This window comes from Neophocaena asiaeorientalis, unplaced genomic scaffold (assembly GCF_003031525.2).
Source record: "Neophocaena asiaeorientalis asiaeorientalis breed wild unplaced genomic scaffold, Neophocaena_asiaeorientalis_V1.1 scaffold1004, whole genome shotgun sequence".
Lineage (NCBI taxonomy): Eukaryota > Metazoa > Chordata > Mammalia > Artiodactyla > Phocoenidae > Neophocaena > Neophocaena asiaeorientalis.
Window position 1 is genome coordinate 385,516 of NW_020174276.1, and position 18,378 is coordinate 403,893.

At 53.4% G+C, this 18,378-nt stretch overlaps 1 protein-coding gene and 1 pseudogene across 1 annotated transcript in view; both read right to left on the minus strand.

The window, feature by feature from the left end:
- BCAP31 (B cell receptor associated protein 31) overlaps positions 1–18,336 on the minus strand; it is a 23,838-nt gene extending 5,502 nt beyond the window's left edge. The window contains exons 1-3 of the mRNA XM_024755824.1: positions 17,980–18,336; positions 16,418–16,518; positions 12,170–12,317 (exon numbers count right to left, since the gene is read on the minus strand). Of these exons, the coding sequence (XP_024611592.1) occupies positions 12,170–12,317; positions 16,418–16,518; positions 17,980–18,071 (341 nt within the window). The 5' untranslated portion in view covers positions 18,072–18,336. The remainder of the gene's footprint in view (positions 1–12,169; positions 12,318–16,417; positions 16,519–17,979) is intronic.
- Positions 13,481–13,579, minus strand: LOC112406837 (uncharacterized; annotated as a pseudogene).
- Positions 18,337–18,378: the final 42 nt, after the last annotated feature.

Genomic DNA, 18,378 nt, shown 5'->3' on the forward strand with positions numbered 1-18,378 from the left:
AGCTGTCGCCCCGGTTACCCAGGGAGGCGAGGCCCAGGATGGTGGTGGCAGCGAGGACCACAGCAGTACAGCAGGGGCCGAGCTCTTCTCGGTGCCGTCCCAGCCCATCCCCACTTATGGAGAACCAGGGTTGCCAACAAGAGCCCGGGCAAACACGCAGTACCCAGCGCCAAGAGCTGTCCAGGGGGCCTCCTGCCACCTCAACCCGCTCAGCCCCCTGCCCGCCCTCAGGGTCTCCCCCTCAGTGCAGGGCAAGAGCGTCTAGGGTAGATGCCCCTCCCCGACCACGTGTCTTTCACACCATCCATCCCCTTCCTCTCCCTTCCTGTTAGACCTGTTCCTCCAACCCAGCCCCAGACGATTCTGGGTAATTCCTCCCTCCAGGAACCTCGCCCCTCAAGGCTCTGCCTCCCACCAGCCCAAGCCCCTCCTCTCTTCCTCCATTCCTCAACCAACACCAACCTATATATCCTGCCCTGGCCATGCCACCAGCATGATCACCGGTGCCCTAACCGCCCAATCCAAGGAGCACCCTGGAGTCCTTGGGGCACTCGCTCTGTAGCACTTGTCACAGCTGACGGGTCGGGTCACCCCCTTGGAACTCTCCCCTACCCTTGCCTCAAGCAACCCTCACCGCCCACCAATCCCACCCCCGACAGGGGTTTATCTCAGCCAGATCCTGACACCCAGCTGCCGACTCACCGGTGGCTCCTGCGTGTCCCCGAGACACGCCTGACTCAGCCCATCCATGACAGGCCAACTGCTCCTGCACCGCGCTATGGTGGACACCGTCACTGAGCTACCCAAGCTCTTGGGCCTGCACGCCACCTTGGGCCCCAGTCATCCCTGTGGCCTCACTGCTTCTTTCCTGGGTGACTTTAATAGCTCCTAAGTGGCCTCCTCCCTACCCTCCACCATACAGCTTTGTAATCCATGCCCCCAAGGAAAGCCAGTGAGCTTTCTCCAAGACAATCTGATCATGTCACTCCTCTGCTTCCATCCCTCTGACGCACGCCCACTGTTCTGGCTGGCACACAGCCCTCTGCGAGCTGGCTCTTGTCCCCTCACCACCCGCATGGCCCTCTGCTCTACTAACACCAAACCACTGGCTGCTCTCGAACACGCCAGTCCTCACTTGCCTCATCTCCTGTCACTGCACGTCAGCCCACCAGTCTGCAGGGGTGTCTCCCCTTCTCTTTGAGAACTCTCGCTGATGACTCAAGACCCAGCTCCAGGGGACTTCCCTGGTGGCGCAGTGGTTAAGAATCCGCCTGCCAATGCAGGGGACACGGGTTCGAGCCACCGCAATGAGAAGCCCGCGCACCATAACAAAGAGGAGTGCCCGCTCACCGCAACTAGAGAAAGCCCACCTACAACAACGAAGACCCAACGCAGCCAAAAATAAATTAAAAATAAATAAAATTTAAAAATAAAAAAGGGGACATTTAAAAAAATCCGCCTGCCAGTGCAGGGGACGTGGGTTCGATCCCTGGTGCGGGAAGATCCCACATGCCGCGGAGCAAATAGCCCCCCGCTCGCCACAACTAGAGAAAAACCCATGTGCAGCAACGATAGACCCAATGCAGCCAAAATAAATAAAGACCTAGCTCCATTACCACTCTCCCCTCAAAGCCTCTCCTGAACCTCCCAGGTCCCCCTTCCACATCTTCCCGCACCAGCCCCTGTGCCCCCTCATCTGGTTGCACGGTTCTTCCTCTCTTCTCCTCCCAATCATCTCCCCGCATCACACTGTCACTTGCTCCTCAACTGGCTGCCCAGCCACAAATGCCTTCAGACCAGGGAATGCACCTTCAACCTCTACACGCCCCCCCCACCTGGTCCACTGGGAAGGGACCCTGCAGATGACTTCCCCCCGTCCCCCATGTGTGTGATGCCACACCTCAGGCCAGGACAGAATGTGAGTCTGGGGCCTTGGCTCTCCCCACACTCAGCCTTCCCTCGGCCCAGCCGCACAGAGGGGGACACAGGCAGACACGGGCGGGGCTTGCCAGTCAGTTGAGCAACAGGGTGACGAGAAACAGCAGCAGGAAGGCGCCATGTCAGACCCGTGTTGATGAGCCAGCCAGGCTTGTGACTGCAGCAGTAGCTGAATAGGCACTTGGGAAAACACTCATCACCAAAGCTGGGGGCAAAGCCCAGTGCCCCGGCCCAAGTCCAAAGGGTGCCCCTGCAGGGCCCCCGGCTAAGCCAAGAGCAGCATTCCCTAGCACGGCCGACCGGGCCTGCCCAGGAGCTGGCCTTCTAGAACTTCTTAGTGCCCCTCACACATTAGGCCCCATGCTCTTGTGCCTGTCCCCAATTCACCCAAGATCCAGCTCCAACACTCCCCGAGAGCCTCCACCCTCTCCCAGACACATCAATGTGCCCTCTTTGTGTCTGTCCCCTCAGTGTTCTGAGTCTCCACCGAGACCCAGGACAGAGCAGGGCATACAGTGGAAGGTGCTGAGCTTCAGAATCTCCAAATCTCAACAGCCCAGAGATGTCAGCCTAGAGAGAAGGCTGACGGACAGCTGTCCCCACTCCTGCTGGCCATCCTCCACCGTGCTCGGCTTCACTGTCCAAGTACTGTTATGCAGGTAACTATTTCTAGCCATTTCTGGACAACAGGTGAGAAGCCACAAGCCGAAGGGATTTCCCAAAGGTTCAGGGCTGATAGAGGGGCCACGGTCTGGGTTAAATGCACCCAGCGACTGGGAGAGAAGTCAGTGCACGAACCGTAAGAGAATCCAGATGTGCCCTTGGCAGACAAACGTCATCCCCAAATACCTGAATTCAACTGGGCTTTCTCGGTAAGATGTTTCTGGACGCTGAGTGGGGCTTTCATGCTTTTATAAAAGGTTGAGTAAACAAGGATCTGCAGGAGAAACAGAGCCAACCATATCAAGCTATGGAGACGTGGTTTCACATGTGCTTTACACCGATCCTGTCTCCCTCCTGTGGGCGAACAGGGGGAGGCAGACTTGGACTTTACAGGAAGTGGGACAAGAGCAAGGAGGAGGGTCCTCCCAAGTCCCAAAAGGAATATTCTATGCTTGTGGCCCCCCCCTTGCCAATCCTGCCCACTAGCATTTACCAGGCATCTCCCAGGTGCCACGCCCTCGGGTCACTCAGCCCTCAGGGCCCCGCAGTGAGATAGGTGGGCAGGCAACTCCCCTCACCCTGCTGCCCTGGGGAAGCGGGAAGCTGGTATCACAGCGCCACCTGTTGACTCTCCAGGCTGACTACAGCTCTGCCTCTGGCGCCGCTCCATAGGGTGGCAGGTGGACTCCGGGTGAACTCGGCCCAGCTCGCCAGCAAAAAAACACTGAGGAGGCGGCGGCGCGGCGGCGCGGCGGCGTGGGGAGGTGGCCACCGTGGCGAGGAGCCAAAAGCCAGGTGCTGCCCCAGCAAAAACTTCGGACAAAGCAGACCAGTAATAACAGGGTGGAAGCCGCCCCAGGAAACTCTCACCCTACAGAGTCTGGAGTCATGAAAATAAGGAGGCAGCAGAATGGGAAGAAGGAGAGTTTACTCAGAAAGATCCAGGGAAAATCTTTCAAGGGCTGCCCCCATCCATCTCAGGAGTACATCTCAGCACACACGCTCGGCCTTCCTCTTAGCCCTTGAGTTCGGACAAAATGGGAGGGGGCCAGGGTCGAGGAAAGGCCAAGGCCCTGCAGCAACTCCAGCTTAAGCCCAGGTGGTGCCTGTCTACCCTGGGGACAGCAAGGCCAGCTAGAGGGAGAGGGAGCGGGGGCGGGGGGCCCTCTAGAGCTGAAGAGAACCAGCAAACAGGAGCGAGCCTGTCACGTTGCCTTCTTGAAACCAGGGAGCAGAGGGATTCTGTATAAACTGGGGGACAGAGAGCAACCAAAAGAGGCCAGACAACCTAGACAGATGTTCCAGGGCTAAAATATGCTGGTGGCCCCCTGGCTACTTCGAGGGAATGGGAAAGAGGGAGCTGTCGACCCCCAGATGTGCCCCACGTGGTACTCCAGTCTAAAGGCAACAAGGCAGTGTCTCCAGCAGGCGATGGCGATGTGCTGTGGAAAAAGCCCAGGAAATAGGCCTGGCCTGGGCTGGGGAACCAACAAAGCAAAGAACGAGAGGTGGCATTGGCTATGCGGTCCAATACAGAGGCCACCAGAGGTCCTTTCAGTTCAAATAAATTAAAATTACATTAAATGAAAAATCCAGCTCCTCAGTCACACCAGCCCCATTTGTTCACAGCGAGAGTGTCTCCAGCCTGCAGGCAATTGGTCACATGGCGCTGGGCTGGAGGAGCCAATCGCCCTTCCCATCTCCAGCCCTGCTCTCCGCTCACCCTACCCTCTGCCTTCAGAGAAAGGGGCCCTCCTGGAACATCAGGCTTCCGATGACCTTGGAATCAGGAAGACTGAACCCCTGTAGTTTGGCACCCTGCCCCCAAAGAGGTCATTCACCATTTGCCTTTAGAGTATGAAGAGAATTCTTCGGCCAAAATCCAGTAGCTGAGCAAACAATCCATATTTTAAAAGAAGCCAACGCGTGTCAGATGGTCTTCCACGGCCTCTTCGTAGCAACTCCCCCCGCATTAACACGGTCCCCCCTTTAACAGAGCCCCCTCCTGGGCCCAGCACCCACAGGACACCAGCACACTAGTAGCTGGGGTGAGTTTGGCTGGGGGAGGGGAGAGGACTAGAAATCAACGGACTTATCAAAAAGGCTCTTACCCAGTGCTGAGCTGTGAAGCACTACCGTATTTGTAGTCTTAGAAAATGATGGCAGGGCTTCCCTGGTGGCGCAGTGGTTAAGAATCCGCCTGCCAATGCAGGGGACACGGGTTCGAGCCCTGGTCCGGGAAGATCCCACAGGCCACAGAGCAACGAAGCCCGTGCGCCACAACTACTGAGCCTGCGCTCTGGGCCCCGCGAGCCACAACTACTGAAGCCTGCGCGCCTAGAGCCCGTGCTCCACAACAAGAGAAGCCACCGCAATGAGAAGCCCGCGCACCGCAACCAAGAGTAGCCCCCGCTCGCCGTAACTAGAGAAAGCCCGCGCACTGCAACCATGACCCAATGCAGCCAAAAATAAATACATTAATTAATTTTAAAAAAAAAGAAAGAAAATGATGGCAGCTGATGGATGGATCTTCGGATCAAGAGGAAACAAAGGTCAAAAATCCCTTTACCTGGCCTTCTAAGGTCAGTCCTCCACTTAAATCACTTTATCTTTGGGTAGGCCCCAAGCATCAGATTTTGAAAACCCCTTAGGTTCCCTTATCTAGACACAGATTTAAACAAACAGTAAAAAAGCATAAACAAAACCTGCAAAGTAATCTGGGAAACGTGAGCAATCACTACTGAGTTGGTTACTAAGGAGTTACTGTAAGGTTCTTGTAATAAGCAAGATGCTAGTATGCTTATGGTCTTTTAATAAAGTCCCTCTCTTTTCAAAGCGATAAACCAAAATATTATTTTGCCTGTAAACATAATATTTGGGATTGGTTTCAAAATAATCCAGAGAATAATGGGGAAGGGGGCAATCAAATGAGACTGGCCAGGGAGACACTCATGTTGAAGCTGAGTGACACCACAGAGGGTTGGCTCTTCTATGCTGCCTCCAGTGCTGAGAACCGGATGCCCAGGGCCCTGAGGATTCCTTGGCTTGGCTGCCTCCAACCCTTATTTGGCCTCTCCCTGGGGCAGCCCTCCCCCCGGGGCAGCCCTCCCCCCACCCTCTGCTCTGGCTGCAGTACCCGTCCTCTCTGTCCTTCTGTCCCACTCTGCTCTCCCACCCCCACTCTCCCCACCCTGTGCCCAGCCTGGAATGTAAGACCCCTGAAGGCCAACACCAGCTTTCTCTTCAACTCCCTACCTAGGCCCAGCACAGCCTACCACACGAGTGGGAAAAATCCCACGAAACTCTCTCACTACTTGGGGTGATACCGGTAACAACTACCATTTATTAAGCACTCCCCACGTGCCAGGCATGATGCTGAGAACATAACCCAAGTCACCTCCACCCTCACACCAAGTGCTCGAAAGAGGCATCCTCAACCCCTGCGCAACAGGTAAGCAAAAAGGCTCCGGAGAGTTAAGTGACTTACCCGAGATCACACAGCTAGACAGCAACAGACCCAGAATCCAAACCCAGCCAGTTCCAAAGTCCACTCTCACTACGCCCATCTGTCTCTCAGGACCACCATGGGCTGTTATACTCCCTTGGGCAAGGGAAGAAAGCGCCCCGTGGCCACTGCAGGCGGCAGAGCCCAGGCTGGACGTTCATCCCCGCCTGCTGGGCCCACGTGGCCTCCGTGGACACGCCATCAACACAAGCCCCAGCGGCCGCCTGGGCACCAACTATGTGCAGAGCTGAGCGCTGGCAGCAGGCAGGGCTGACCCAAAAGCAAAGAAAGCAGAGCAGAACGTCCCGCCCACCCCAGAGGGTCTGGATGGATTCCGCCCCACCAGCAGTTTAAAGGGCACGATCACCTTCCAGGAGACAACCCAGCCCCCAAGTCACTGGCGGTTAAGCAGAGGAACTTTGTAGCAAAGCACGGGCAGCTCCATCTGGACTGACTGTGGTGACACAACCCAGCCCCCGAGAGGTAGGCAGAAAACAAGAGCTAACTGTGGACCAAGTTCAGGTCACTACAGATCGAGGGGCCTCACGCACAACGGTGGACCTTCCTGGGTCTGGATGGCGACCACTACTTGGGTCCTGACCAGTAACATTTTAGCAAAGGCGGAGAAAACAGAGCACTGCTCTCAGAACATGCAAAACTCAGCCCAGCAAGAGCTGCTGTGCAGCCACACCTGTAGCTCAACAGGGATGCCGGCCAGAGGCGCTCCCAGAGCAGGGAAGTAGGCACTAAGGCAACGGATGGGCAAGAGCACGCGAGACAGAGCCCGCGCTGCCGAGTCCACGCTAAACGGTGCCCTGCGCCACACCCATCACAGACCAGAGGCCCGCTACGCAGTGCTGGGACCAACGGCATCCACATCCACATCCTCGGGGCACCCAGACACGTGTCTTCACGAGCACCGCCCCCACCCCCGGCGTTCCTGCTGCCAGAGCTCAGGAGACCTGAAGAGTTGGGCATCCAATCTAAAACACTCGACACAGCAGTTCGATGAGTTCAACCTGGACACGGGCCTGAAGCTGTCCCTGTGTGCCCAGGACACTCCATTCAGTCCCTAAGGTGAAGGTGGCACAGAGCCAACCAGACTAAAGGGGGTGAGCCCAGGTCCCCACGCTGCCCCTCACAGGCCGCTGGGGCCCTTGAAGGACAGCTCTGTAGGCCAGCCCACAGCAAAGCACGGGCCTTGCACGGCAGAATCAGGAGGGAAGGCCCAAATAAGCATGAAGAGGAGGTCTTGGCTAGACCAGCAGACAAGAGTTAGGGGGTTCCAGGCAGAGGCCACAGAAATACTCAGGGAAGGGGACCCACGAGGCTGGTTCACGACACGGGGCAGCCGAAGCAGAGACTGCAGAGGGCTGCAGGATGTAGGTTTCAAGCCTTGATGCCAAAGGTGCTCTGAAGGCACTGGAAGCAGGGGGTGGTGGAGTCGGTTTTACATGCCAGAAAGGTCACCTGGCTGGGGCAGGGGCAGGGTGGACAGGCTGGGAGACCAAAGCCGGCGGCAGGAAGCCTACTCGGGATGATGCAGCCCCACTGTGGCAGCACTTCCCTGGGTAGCGAGGAAGAGAGGCTCAGGAGGTGAGATCCCTGGCTGTGGAGTGGGGACAGAGTTTCAGTTTTGAAGATGAAGAGTTCTGGAGGCTGCCTGTACAACAGTGTGTACGGGCCCAACACTACTGAGCTGTACACTTAAAAATGGTTCAGATGGCCAGTTTGATGGTAATGCATTTTACTGCAATTTAAAAAAGGAAAACACAGGAGCAGGGGATCACATGGGACAAAAAAAAGAGGCAGAGCACCCCCAGGCTTCTGAGTAGAGACAGCTGTTCTCAGACTTTGGGGCCCAGCCCACAGAGAAAGGAGCGTGAGGACATGGGAAGGTAGCAAGCTGCCCCACGTCAGGGCGACCACGAAGCAGATGCAAGACAAAAGCCCAGACCCTGCCCCCCGCGCCTCCCCCAGCAGACTGTTGCAGGGAAGTACAGACTTGTTTAAGGACGTGATGCGTCCTTTAAGCCTGGGGCCCCCGTTTTCAATTATGAGGGCTGCTCAAGGCTCCCCCCAGGTGCTTTTTTTGTTGGCCGCCCTGCACAGCCTGTGGGATCTTAGTTCCCCAACCGGGATTGAACCCGGGCCCTCAGCAGCGAAAGCGCAGAGTCCTAACCACTGGGCAGCTAGGGAATTCTCCCCCAATGTGCTCTTGACCCCAGCCCCATGAGGAACCAGCGCCACCCCCAGCCTCTCTTCTGAGCATTGCTCTGTGCCTCTGTGGTCCCCTCACCCACTAACCTGCTGTCTCTCCCCCAGTCTTGCCTCTCCCTGCATCTGCTTTCATTCCCCTCCATCTCACTTCCAGGGAGCGGCCAGCACCTCCCTGTCGCCCATTCCTCGACCCCTCGGTGCAGTCATCCCCCTCCTCTCCCCCGGCTTCTTCGTTCCTTCCAGCAGGCCTCACCGGCTCCCTTCCTTCCACGCGGGTGGGTGTGCAGCCTTCCTCCGGGTTCTGCCACAGCTGCCACTCTGTGGGCGCCCACAGGAGAACCCACCACCACCTCAACCTCTGAGACTTGGCATCCTCACTAGTTCCTCCCCTTTCTTCCACCAGCACCTCTGAAACCAGGTTCAGGCCACCAGCATGTCTCAGTTCGGTGACCTCTGACTTGGTCCCCCTGATTGCAGGCTCTCCTGCTCTACTCCACCCCAGGCGCCAAGTATGAACACCCAACTCTGACCATGGCGCAGCGCCACTGGAAAAACTCAGTGCTCTACCACACAGAGTTCGGGTACAAACTCTGAAACTGGCATTCAAAACCCTCCACCCTCTCTGGCCACTCCTGACCCATCCACCCTGATCCACGTGCTCTTTTCCAAACAGCCTACGGGGGTTCAGGGACTGAGTCAGTACCTGCAAGTGAGACCTGCACAAATACAGATGAGAAAGAGACAGACAGTAAGAGGGTCAGAGACACTTTGAAGAGTATCAGGCAGTCTAGCTGAGAGGCATGCGAAGTGACAATTGAGAGGGGTTTTCCCTGTTTACGATACCAGAAAAATGGGGAGATCGGCCTGATGTTCACCAGCGGGGAACTGGTAGACACCTAAGAATGCTGGCAACAGATGGGTTGTCCTAGAACAATGTTAATGACAAACTCAGTGGAAGACCCATGTTCCCACGTGGTAGTTACAGCTTGACCCTGTTTTGAAGAAGCATGTGGCTGCTGAGGTCCCATCACTTTACGTCTGAATTCTCAGCTCTGCTCATGACTAGTTCTGGGAACTGGGGTCTCTGAACCTCAGCTGTTTCTTCGCAGAGCTACTATAAAAATTAACGTGTGCTTGGCACACTGAACGCTTACCAAGTGGTAGCTGCTATTAGGCACAGAAAAGTCTAGAAAAATATTTAACAAACGTATGTGTCAACAGTGGTTATGACAGCATTTCACAGGATGTATTTTCTTATTTGTTTATTTAAAGCCTCAACTTCCTCCAAAGGTTTTATACTACCAGATTACTTAATAATCCTCAGATGTACAAATGGAGCTAAGAGATTAAAGTCGTTGGACTCCTAAAACTTAGACTAATAAGACTGATGTACAGATCGTGTACTTGATCCAGGCACCTTCCTACCAAAATCCAGGGGAAAAAAGCAGCCCGCTATCCAGTCTACGGTCTGAGGCAGGCTATACACCAATCATCTGGCACCAATTGCTCACTCCAATGCACACCAGCTGGCCTCTGAACAGAGGGTCGGAACTCGGCGTGAGCTGGGGCTGGCCACTTAGAACCTGTGCAACTCAGGCCGCTGCATCTCTCTTGGGCTGCCCTTTTCCATTTATAAAGGCCCACTGAATTATGAAGGATTATTAAAGTCCTTACTGACTTCAAGCAGAACCAGAACCCAAACAGCTCACACGCACACAGGCGAGGCCACCTGGCCATCCAGTCTTCAAGGTAAGCTTTTGGTTTTTTTCTTTCTTTTTTTCTTTTTGGCCATGCTGCGTGGCTTGTGGGAATCTTAGTTCCCTGACCAGGGATTGAACCCAGGCCCTCGGCAGTGGAAGCGCAGAGTCCTAACCACTGGACGGCCAGAGAATTCACACGTAATCTTTTTTCTTCTTGGATGGTTAATGTCATGCAAACAGAGAAGTTCCTCAAGGGCCACAGCCGCCATACAGGATCTGACCCCTAGACTAGGGAGGAGTATATCATCTCAGAAAATTCTAGAAACAATTAAACAGCTCATTTGTGGGCAGCTGTTGAATCCACACTGATCCTTGGGGTCACGGTTTCCTTTTCTAAGAAGTCACACAAGACCAACCTCACATCCTTTTTTTGATCAGCTACTGGCCAGGAGGGACACGGGAGGGTATGGCAGACACAGCAAGCTAAGATGGACAGGCAACAGATGTATGGCTGCTGGAACAACCAGGCCCAAGAAGTTACTATGCCCGACATGTTTTAAAGGGAATTCGATGAAGCCTTCCTTACACGCCTGTCAAATGGAGAGGCCAGAGCAAAGCGAGGGAGGCAGCTGGCACGACAGAGCACAGAGTGGGGTTGTGAGGGAGCACGGGACCTGTGGGCCCAAATCTCACTCTCCTCTCTCAGTCTCTGCACGTCCCTTCAGAAACAGCCGAGGTATAAATGAGAACTGCTCTTCTTTGAATTCACCTGTTTGGGTTAGGAGACTGCCAACTACTCTGTACCCTGACGGTGGTGGTGGTGTTATCCTACTCTGCATTTGTCAAACACTCACAGAACCAGATGCCCGTTTGTGCTATACGTCAATTTTTTAAAGTCAACTGCAGGGATTAAGCTGGAACACCTCGCTTCACAGTGTCGCAGAGAGGACAGAGCTGAGCACACACTCACTCGTCTGGTACACCTGGCTACCCACTGTCCCCTGGCCTTGTCAGATAATACCTGCCCTGGAGATCTCCTTCTGGAAGAGATCACAAAAGCAGAGCAGTCAGGAGAGTCTCAGTCCACAAGATCATACTTCTTTTTTGGAGCTTCCTGAAACCCTAAAATTCTAAGCTACGTGTCCAACTCCTCCCAGCCTTCTCAATTCCTGACTCTCAGAAGTTGGAAGACAGCAGCCTTGCAGATCACTCCTGTGATCAAATGTATCCTCCTGAAAAGCCCTTTCCAGCTCCACCACCCGGCACTTTCCAACTATGACCCAGAGAGGCCAGGCTCAGCTGAGCAACTGACTTTTTTTCTGAAAAACTGAAACCCAGTCATTCCAATGCCCAAGAATCCATACACTGACCCTACTTCTCAGTAACCTCACGGTAGGCTCTTCCCAATAACTCCGGAAGCCCTTGGCCCCCAGGCTCCAATAGGCCTCATGCTCCTGTGACAGACAGGTCTACATCGGAGAAGGCCCTGGGGACAGGGTCGGTCTCAGCCCCTTCGTGCCATTTCTGCCCACTCTTCTCAGGACAGGACCCCATACCCAAAAAGCCCCTGTTCAACTGGTCCCTTTTTTTTTTTTTTTGGCGGTACGCGGGCCTCTCACTATTGTGGCCTCTCCCGTTGCGGAGCACAGGCCCCGGACGCGCAGGCTCAGCGGCCATGGCTCACGGGCCCAGCCACTCCGCGGCATGTCGGATCCTCCCGGACCGGGGCACGAACCCGCGTCCCCTGCATCGGCAGGCGGACTCTCAACCACTGCGCCACCAGGGAAGCCCTCAACTGGTCCCTTTTAAGCTGGGCTCCAAAGAGCCTCTCCCAGAGGAGGGTAACGCTTGTCATTTACTTCACTCTGTGTACAGAAATCGAGCTGGTGATAAGACATTTGTCCTAAAAGAACGTGTTGCAGATTACGGCAGAGCCAGAACGTGGTCTTCTGACCTTCTAGTCAGCCCTCTCCCATCCTCCATGCTGCCTCCGGAGGTCAGGAGAAAAATCAGAGGCCTCTGGGGAAACTGTGTGGTTCCCCTAACACAGAAAGGGCCTCCAGTTCAAGGCCACAGACTGAGGAGGCAAAGTCACGGGCTAGCCCACAGGTCCCTTCACAGTCCCTCAGCCCTCCCCACTCACAAGGACAGCAGCAAGGAAAAGCCAGCAATGTAGAGGTTCCTCTGGGCACGGAAAAGCTTCATGTGGAAGTGTTCCACAGCCCCGGGGTTGTTCTGGAGGTTCACCTTCTCCGTCACGTCGTCATACTTTCGGATCTCGCGAAGAGCATCTGTGGCGGAGCAGAGGAGATACGGGCGTTTAACTCCCGCTCAGACTAGGCTGGCCTGTCCAGGTAAGACAGGCGGCATGAGCTGGGGCAGTCTCGCTTCCCTCGAATCTGTCTCCCCTGCTATCCCCCTTCTATACACACCTCGGGGGATGCCTTGTCAGAAGCGCTGCCCTTGGACCTACTCTCTCCTCCAGCTTTTCTCATGTCACCCCCCGACCCATTCTACCCAGGCCATGAGCCTGCTCTCCGTGTCAAGATGCTCACCGAATCTGAGACGTCGCCAGCAACAGAGGCAGCTCTCCTTTCCCATGGTGCCCCCAATGTTTGGTCCTGTTTATCTCAAACTGGGCTGGTCATGGGCCATCCAACTGATAAGCCGGGGTACTCCTGTTTATGGAAATGCCCGCTAGGGAGGCATGAGCTACCTAGGAGTCAAGACCTGAAGCATGCGTGCTAAAGATGCAAGGGTTTTCACTTCTAAGCTTTATAACCCATTTTATTATTTAAACTCTTTTATACTGATTACAAAAGAAATTCACACTTATCAAAGGTTCAAACATAGCAGAAATGCAGAAGGAGTAAGAATCCCATAACATAATTACCTCCAGCAGGACCTGCTACATGTGGCCAGCTTAGCTAAAAAGCAGTCATTTTCAGTCCCATTACCTGATGTCATTCTCTTTGCAATACACACATCTGAAATTACCCCAATTACAGGTTTATCGTCCATCTCCCCCAAATTAGACTACAAACGCCATGAGAGCAGAAATCTTTTCTATTACATTACACCCCTAGGGCCTAGCATAGTGCTAGGCACACAGGGGGCACACAAACACCTGCTGAATGGTGATCAGCCTCTGCTCTGGAGAGCTGCTGCTGGCCACACAGCGCTCTGGTTCACCCGTGTATTCACATCTATGTGTTTGTGGAATAGAAATGGAACCATCACACAGGGAGGGGGAAGGGGAAGCTGCGACGAAGTGAGAGAGTGGCATGGACGTATACACACTACCAAAAGTAAAAAGAAATGGAACCATCTCATACCTACCGCTTCTCTCCCTCAACCCTGAAATCTCTTTTTCCTTGAGGTACACTGATTTGTAACATTATGTAAGTTTCACGTGTACAACATTTCTACTTCTGTATACCCTACAATGTGCTAAAAAAACATGGAATGCTTCATGAATCTGTGTGCCATCCTTGTGCAGGGGGCATGTTAATCATCTCTTTCCAATTTTAGGATATGTGCTGCCAAAGTGAACATCTGAGACATCTTTTTAAGTCAGTACGTAAAGAGCTACCTAAAGAGGGCTCTTAATGGACCCCCATGGGAGAGGGTTAAGGTATCACTGTATGGCTATTGTCTGGTTCTTAATTTCTGGTTTGAGACTGCTTGTTTTTTAAGCTGATCTTACATTATAAAAATCTGTCCCCCTTTACTGGTGTTTTTGTGTTACATCTGTACCATGAAGCAAGCCCTCTTTCAACACTGTTGGCAGGGATATAAACCAGGACAACAATGTTTTTTTATGGACTGCGTGTTCCTGGCCCCAAAAATTCCTAAGTTGGCATCCTAACCCCCAACCAGATGGTATTAGGAAGACGGGCCCCTGGGAAGTGAGCACGAGGCCCTCGTGAATGGGATTAGTGCCCTTATAAAATAGACCCCAGAGAGCCCCTTTGTCCCTTCTTCCATGTGAGGACATGGCAAGAAGACAGCCACCTATGAACCAGGAAGAGAGCCCTCACCAGACACTGAATCTGCCAGCACCTTAATCTTGGACTTGCTGCCTCCAGAACTTTGAGAAATATATGTCTTTTGTTTAAGCCACTCGGTCTATGGTCTATCGCAGCCCAAACTAAGACATAAAATTTTAAATGTTCATGCCCTTGGGTTCATCCACTCCACCTCTATGAATTTACCTTACAGAAAGATTTGCATATATGTGCAATGATATGAGAATGCCTATAAAGAAGGAATTACAGTATAACCATATGATAAAATACTACCCAATCTTTAAGAAGAAGGAGACTGCTATAAGAAAAAAAGCCTAAGATACAGTAAGTGGAAAAAGCACAATCCAAAACGGTGTGTACTGTGATCTGAATCCAAGCCAAAACGGTATGTACTAGTTTAATAAAGACGGCAGCATAGAAAATGCCTGTGGAAACATACCATAAACTTTTAACAATACTTACCTGTGAGACATGGGATTATGGGGGACTTTACCTTTCTAGGTTGAATTTGTGAATTTTTAAAGATGTGTTATTTTGTGATTTAAACAAACAAAAACCATGTTTTCCTACACTGTCTTCTGCATCCAGAAACCCCAGCACCTCCAGGACCACCTCTGGCTGATGGCAGAGAGCAGACCGGGGATGGAGGCGTTGGGCCAAACTAGCCCAAGTCACGCAGCAGAGTGCTGCCCTCTATCTCAGGCCTCCAGCCCAGGGTAGTTGACCCTGGACCCTCATTAAGCCCACTCCCCCAGTGAGATGTGCCCTAGGCCCCTCCCAGTGATGGCTAGGGGCCAGCCAGGCCTGCAGCTTCTAGCTGGTTATGTTATGTCATCAGTATTTGCTACTAGCTAACAACTTATTTAGGTAGGCCTCTCTAGGTTATGCTTCTTACCCTTAGGATAGAAAGCAGCCTATCATCATAGCAGGACGTCTCTCTAGAACATCCAGGTAGTTCCCTGACCCCCAAAAAAGAAGAATGGCACCTTTGCCAACTACTGCCTTCTGCAAAGGGCCCCCCTGGCCCACTCTGCCATACTAGGAGAGTTCGTGGAGTCTGGTTTGCAGAGGGGCAAGGCCCCAAGTGAACACCCTCAGCACGGTCCCTCCCCACCCCCATTCTTGCCCCCAGCCCACACCCAAAAGCAAAAGCACACACACCCAATTCCAAAACACTGCAGCCTGGCTTTTCCTGCTCACGGGAAGACATGCATAATCCCTACCTGTTCTGGACTCAGAGGCCGCTCAGGGAGAGAACCCTGATTGGAAAGAGCTGCCTCTCGGGGCTTTACCAAGTACTTCAAGAACAGTGAGGTCTGTGCGCAGCTGGCACCCACCCTCCACGGCTGGGAATGGATAGGCTGCACCTCACCTGTTCAGAGGCAGTCCTGCCTGAACCTATCCCATCAGGCCCCGAGACATCAGGAAGGAGACACGCCTAATGCTGCAGCTGGTGGGTGGAGCCCTGCACATTCCCCTGAACTATGGCCCCCTGGCCTCCCACCCCCTGCCACATTTCTGCTGGGGACTCAGGGAGACAGAAGTGCTCTGAGTCTAAGCAGGCATCGCACCTTGGAGACAGGACCACTGTCTATGGCAGAGGTGAGCCAATACTTCGGAGACCAAGCAGGGGGATGTACTGATCACTTACCGCAGCAAAAGGCACATTTAACAGACAGATGAGAGCTATACTGATTCCTCGGGTCTCTGAACAATCATGCCACCACCTGGCCTCAGGCCCCACCCCTGTTCATCTTTCAAGCCTCTGTTGGTGTGTACCTCAATGCACGGTTTATAGAACTTCAGAACTGGAAGGACTTCGAGGAACCTGAAGTCTGACCCAGATCCAGAGAGGTCTGGGATTTGCCCCCTAGATATGCTATCAGACCTCTTGCCCCCCGTATACTTCAGGACATGGCGGCTTCGTTCCCAGCTTGGCTCCCTATCTACTTGGTAGCTCAGTCCCCTATTCGAGGCCTGTTTCAGGCACTGAGGAAGAGAGTGACGCTGCTAAGTGCCCAAGGAGCAGCACTACTTGGACCAAGGTCAGCATGAGCCAGTTAGCTTCTCTTGGTTTCAGCTCTGGAAGGGCGTGAGGAGCTGCCTGAGACATGAGGTGGTCATCGCCGGGTACACAAAGGCCGCCGATCAAAGTGAGGGCCCTGCCAGCAGCCAGCATCGTCGTCTTTGTGCCTGAAAGGAGCCTCCTCCCCCAAGAGAAAGACAGGCGCCCTTCAGTGGTCCGTCTCTGAGAAGCCAAAGCTGTACACTGCTTACGGAACATGGCACGGGGCTTTGCAACAGAGGCTACTTTGGTCAAAGGATCTAGGCCAGGTAGCTGCCCTCAGCCACAGCTCACTCACCAATGAGCAGCAGCACAAGGATGACAACGAGAACCACAAAGAAGGTGTTGCCATAGGTCACTACCAAGTGCACGAGGCGGGACTTGAAAATCTTCTGCCATCTGTGAAGAAAACAAAAAGGCTAAGGCCTGAAGAGAAAGAACGCACGCCGGGGATCCAGGGCCCTGTGGACAGAAATACAGTTTTGCACTCGTCTCCAACGGCTGAATATCCCATACAGATTCAGCCTCAGCCACTTGCAATTCTCCAATTTATGACATCCATTCAAGAGTGTTAAAAAGAAAAAAAAGATACATGTCCGTGTATAGAAATTTTTAGAAAACCAGTCTTAGACACTGGTAGGCTCTGGGGAGGGAAATGGGAAACTTACTTTCCCCTCTGTAGTATCAAAATGCTTGCCACGTACACATTTCTTTAAACTGTTTTCCCCCGTGACCAATCGTGGTTCACCTAGACTCCCACCACCCTACATTACCATGAAGCAGACCCCAGACCTCTCTTCGTTTCCCTCCATGAATACTTCAGGATACAGCTCTATCAGAGAAGAGCCTTCCAAAATACTAATCACGATGCCATCACCAGACCTCAAAAATATCAACAAGAATCTCTCATCATCAGAACTCCAGAGCCAGAACTCCAAAGTCCAACTGAGACAATTACTTTTAGTTGGTTTGTTTGAATCCTGACAAGATTCTGATTCTGCATTTAGTTGGTAAGTATCTTAAGTCTCTCTTATTCTATAAGCTCCCTCTTCCCTTGCTCTTTTTTCTTTCCCAGTTTACTGTCTGCAGAAACCAGATTGTTTGTCCTACAAAGCTTCCCAGATTGCAGCTCCAAGGGGGCCTCTGTTCTGCGTTTCCTGTGAACTGTACGAGGTGACTCAGATCTCGCTTTTGTCAAGAATATTCCTTAAGCAATGTTGTATACTTTCTATCACATCACAACAGGGCCTACACTTTTTCATTAAAAAAGAGCTTTTAAAAAAATATCCATAAAAACACAGCCTTATCTGTAATGCCCCAATTTAAGTCCAAACGTGTTCATACAGTAAACGTAATTAAAATTAATTTCAAGTTAACTTTCTACAGGTCCTCTGTTCATTGAAAAGAAACATGGCTCCAGCCTTCATAGGCTGAGTAATGCTCATGAGGGCACTACGCAATGCCAGTGAGACTAGTTAAGAGGACAGAAGTCACCGAATCAACGGCAACATGACCCCGTGATGCAAGTTTTGCAGATCCCACAATGCCATCCCCTGAGCGCCAGGGCCCCCGGTGGGGGGGCGGCAGGAGGGCATCATTCCCAGAACCATAACTAGGTCTTCTCCCCTCTGGGACATTCTGAAGACCAGAAGGCAGGGCGCACAGGAAAGGAACTCGGCAAGATGTGACAGAGCAGAACTGTGGGGAAGGTTGGCGATAATCAACACAACCCTTGCCACCCCTACCCCAGACAGGTTCTACCTGTTTCCATCTGGCCTCAGTTCCAGGGCCCACCAACTCTGCAGGCGTAAGCTGCGGAGCAACTCTCCCTGGCTCGCCTGCCCGCTCCACGGGCCATACCTTTTGGGAGAAATGAAGGGAATGCAGAGAAGCAGCACAGCGAAGACCTCTGCATAGAGGAAGGTGGCGACTGCAGTCCACTGCAGACTCATCGTGTTGCTAGCAGCTTTCCAACGGGGAGATGTGAGCCTGTTCTTGCGGGAGCACAGAAAAAACAGGAGTCGTGACAGCTGGGCGGCCCCCGCACCCGACCTCAGAGCCTTCCAAGGCCTGGCTGACGCGGGCTCGAGCCCCGGCAGTCTGGGCGCTAACACACCCAGAGCCGCCTTTTCGGACAATTCCTTCCCGGTGCAGTCCGGGAGGCTCCTCCCGCCTGCGGAACCGGGGCAGCGTCTGGAATCGGAAACCCGTGGAGCCCGGAGACCATCCTCGCAGCCCCGCGGGCCCGGGCCCGCCCCC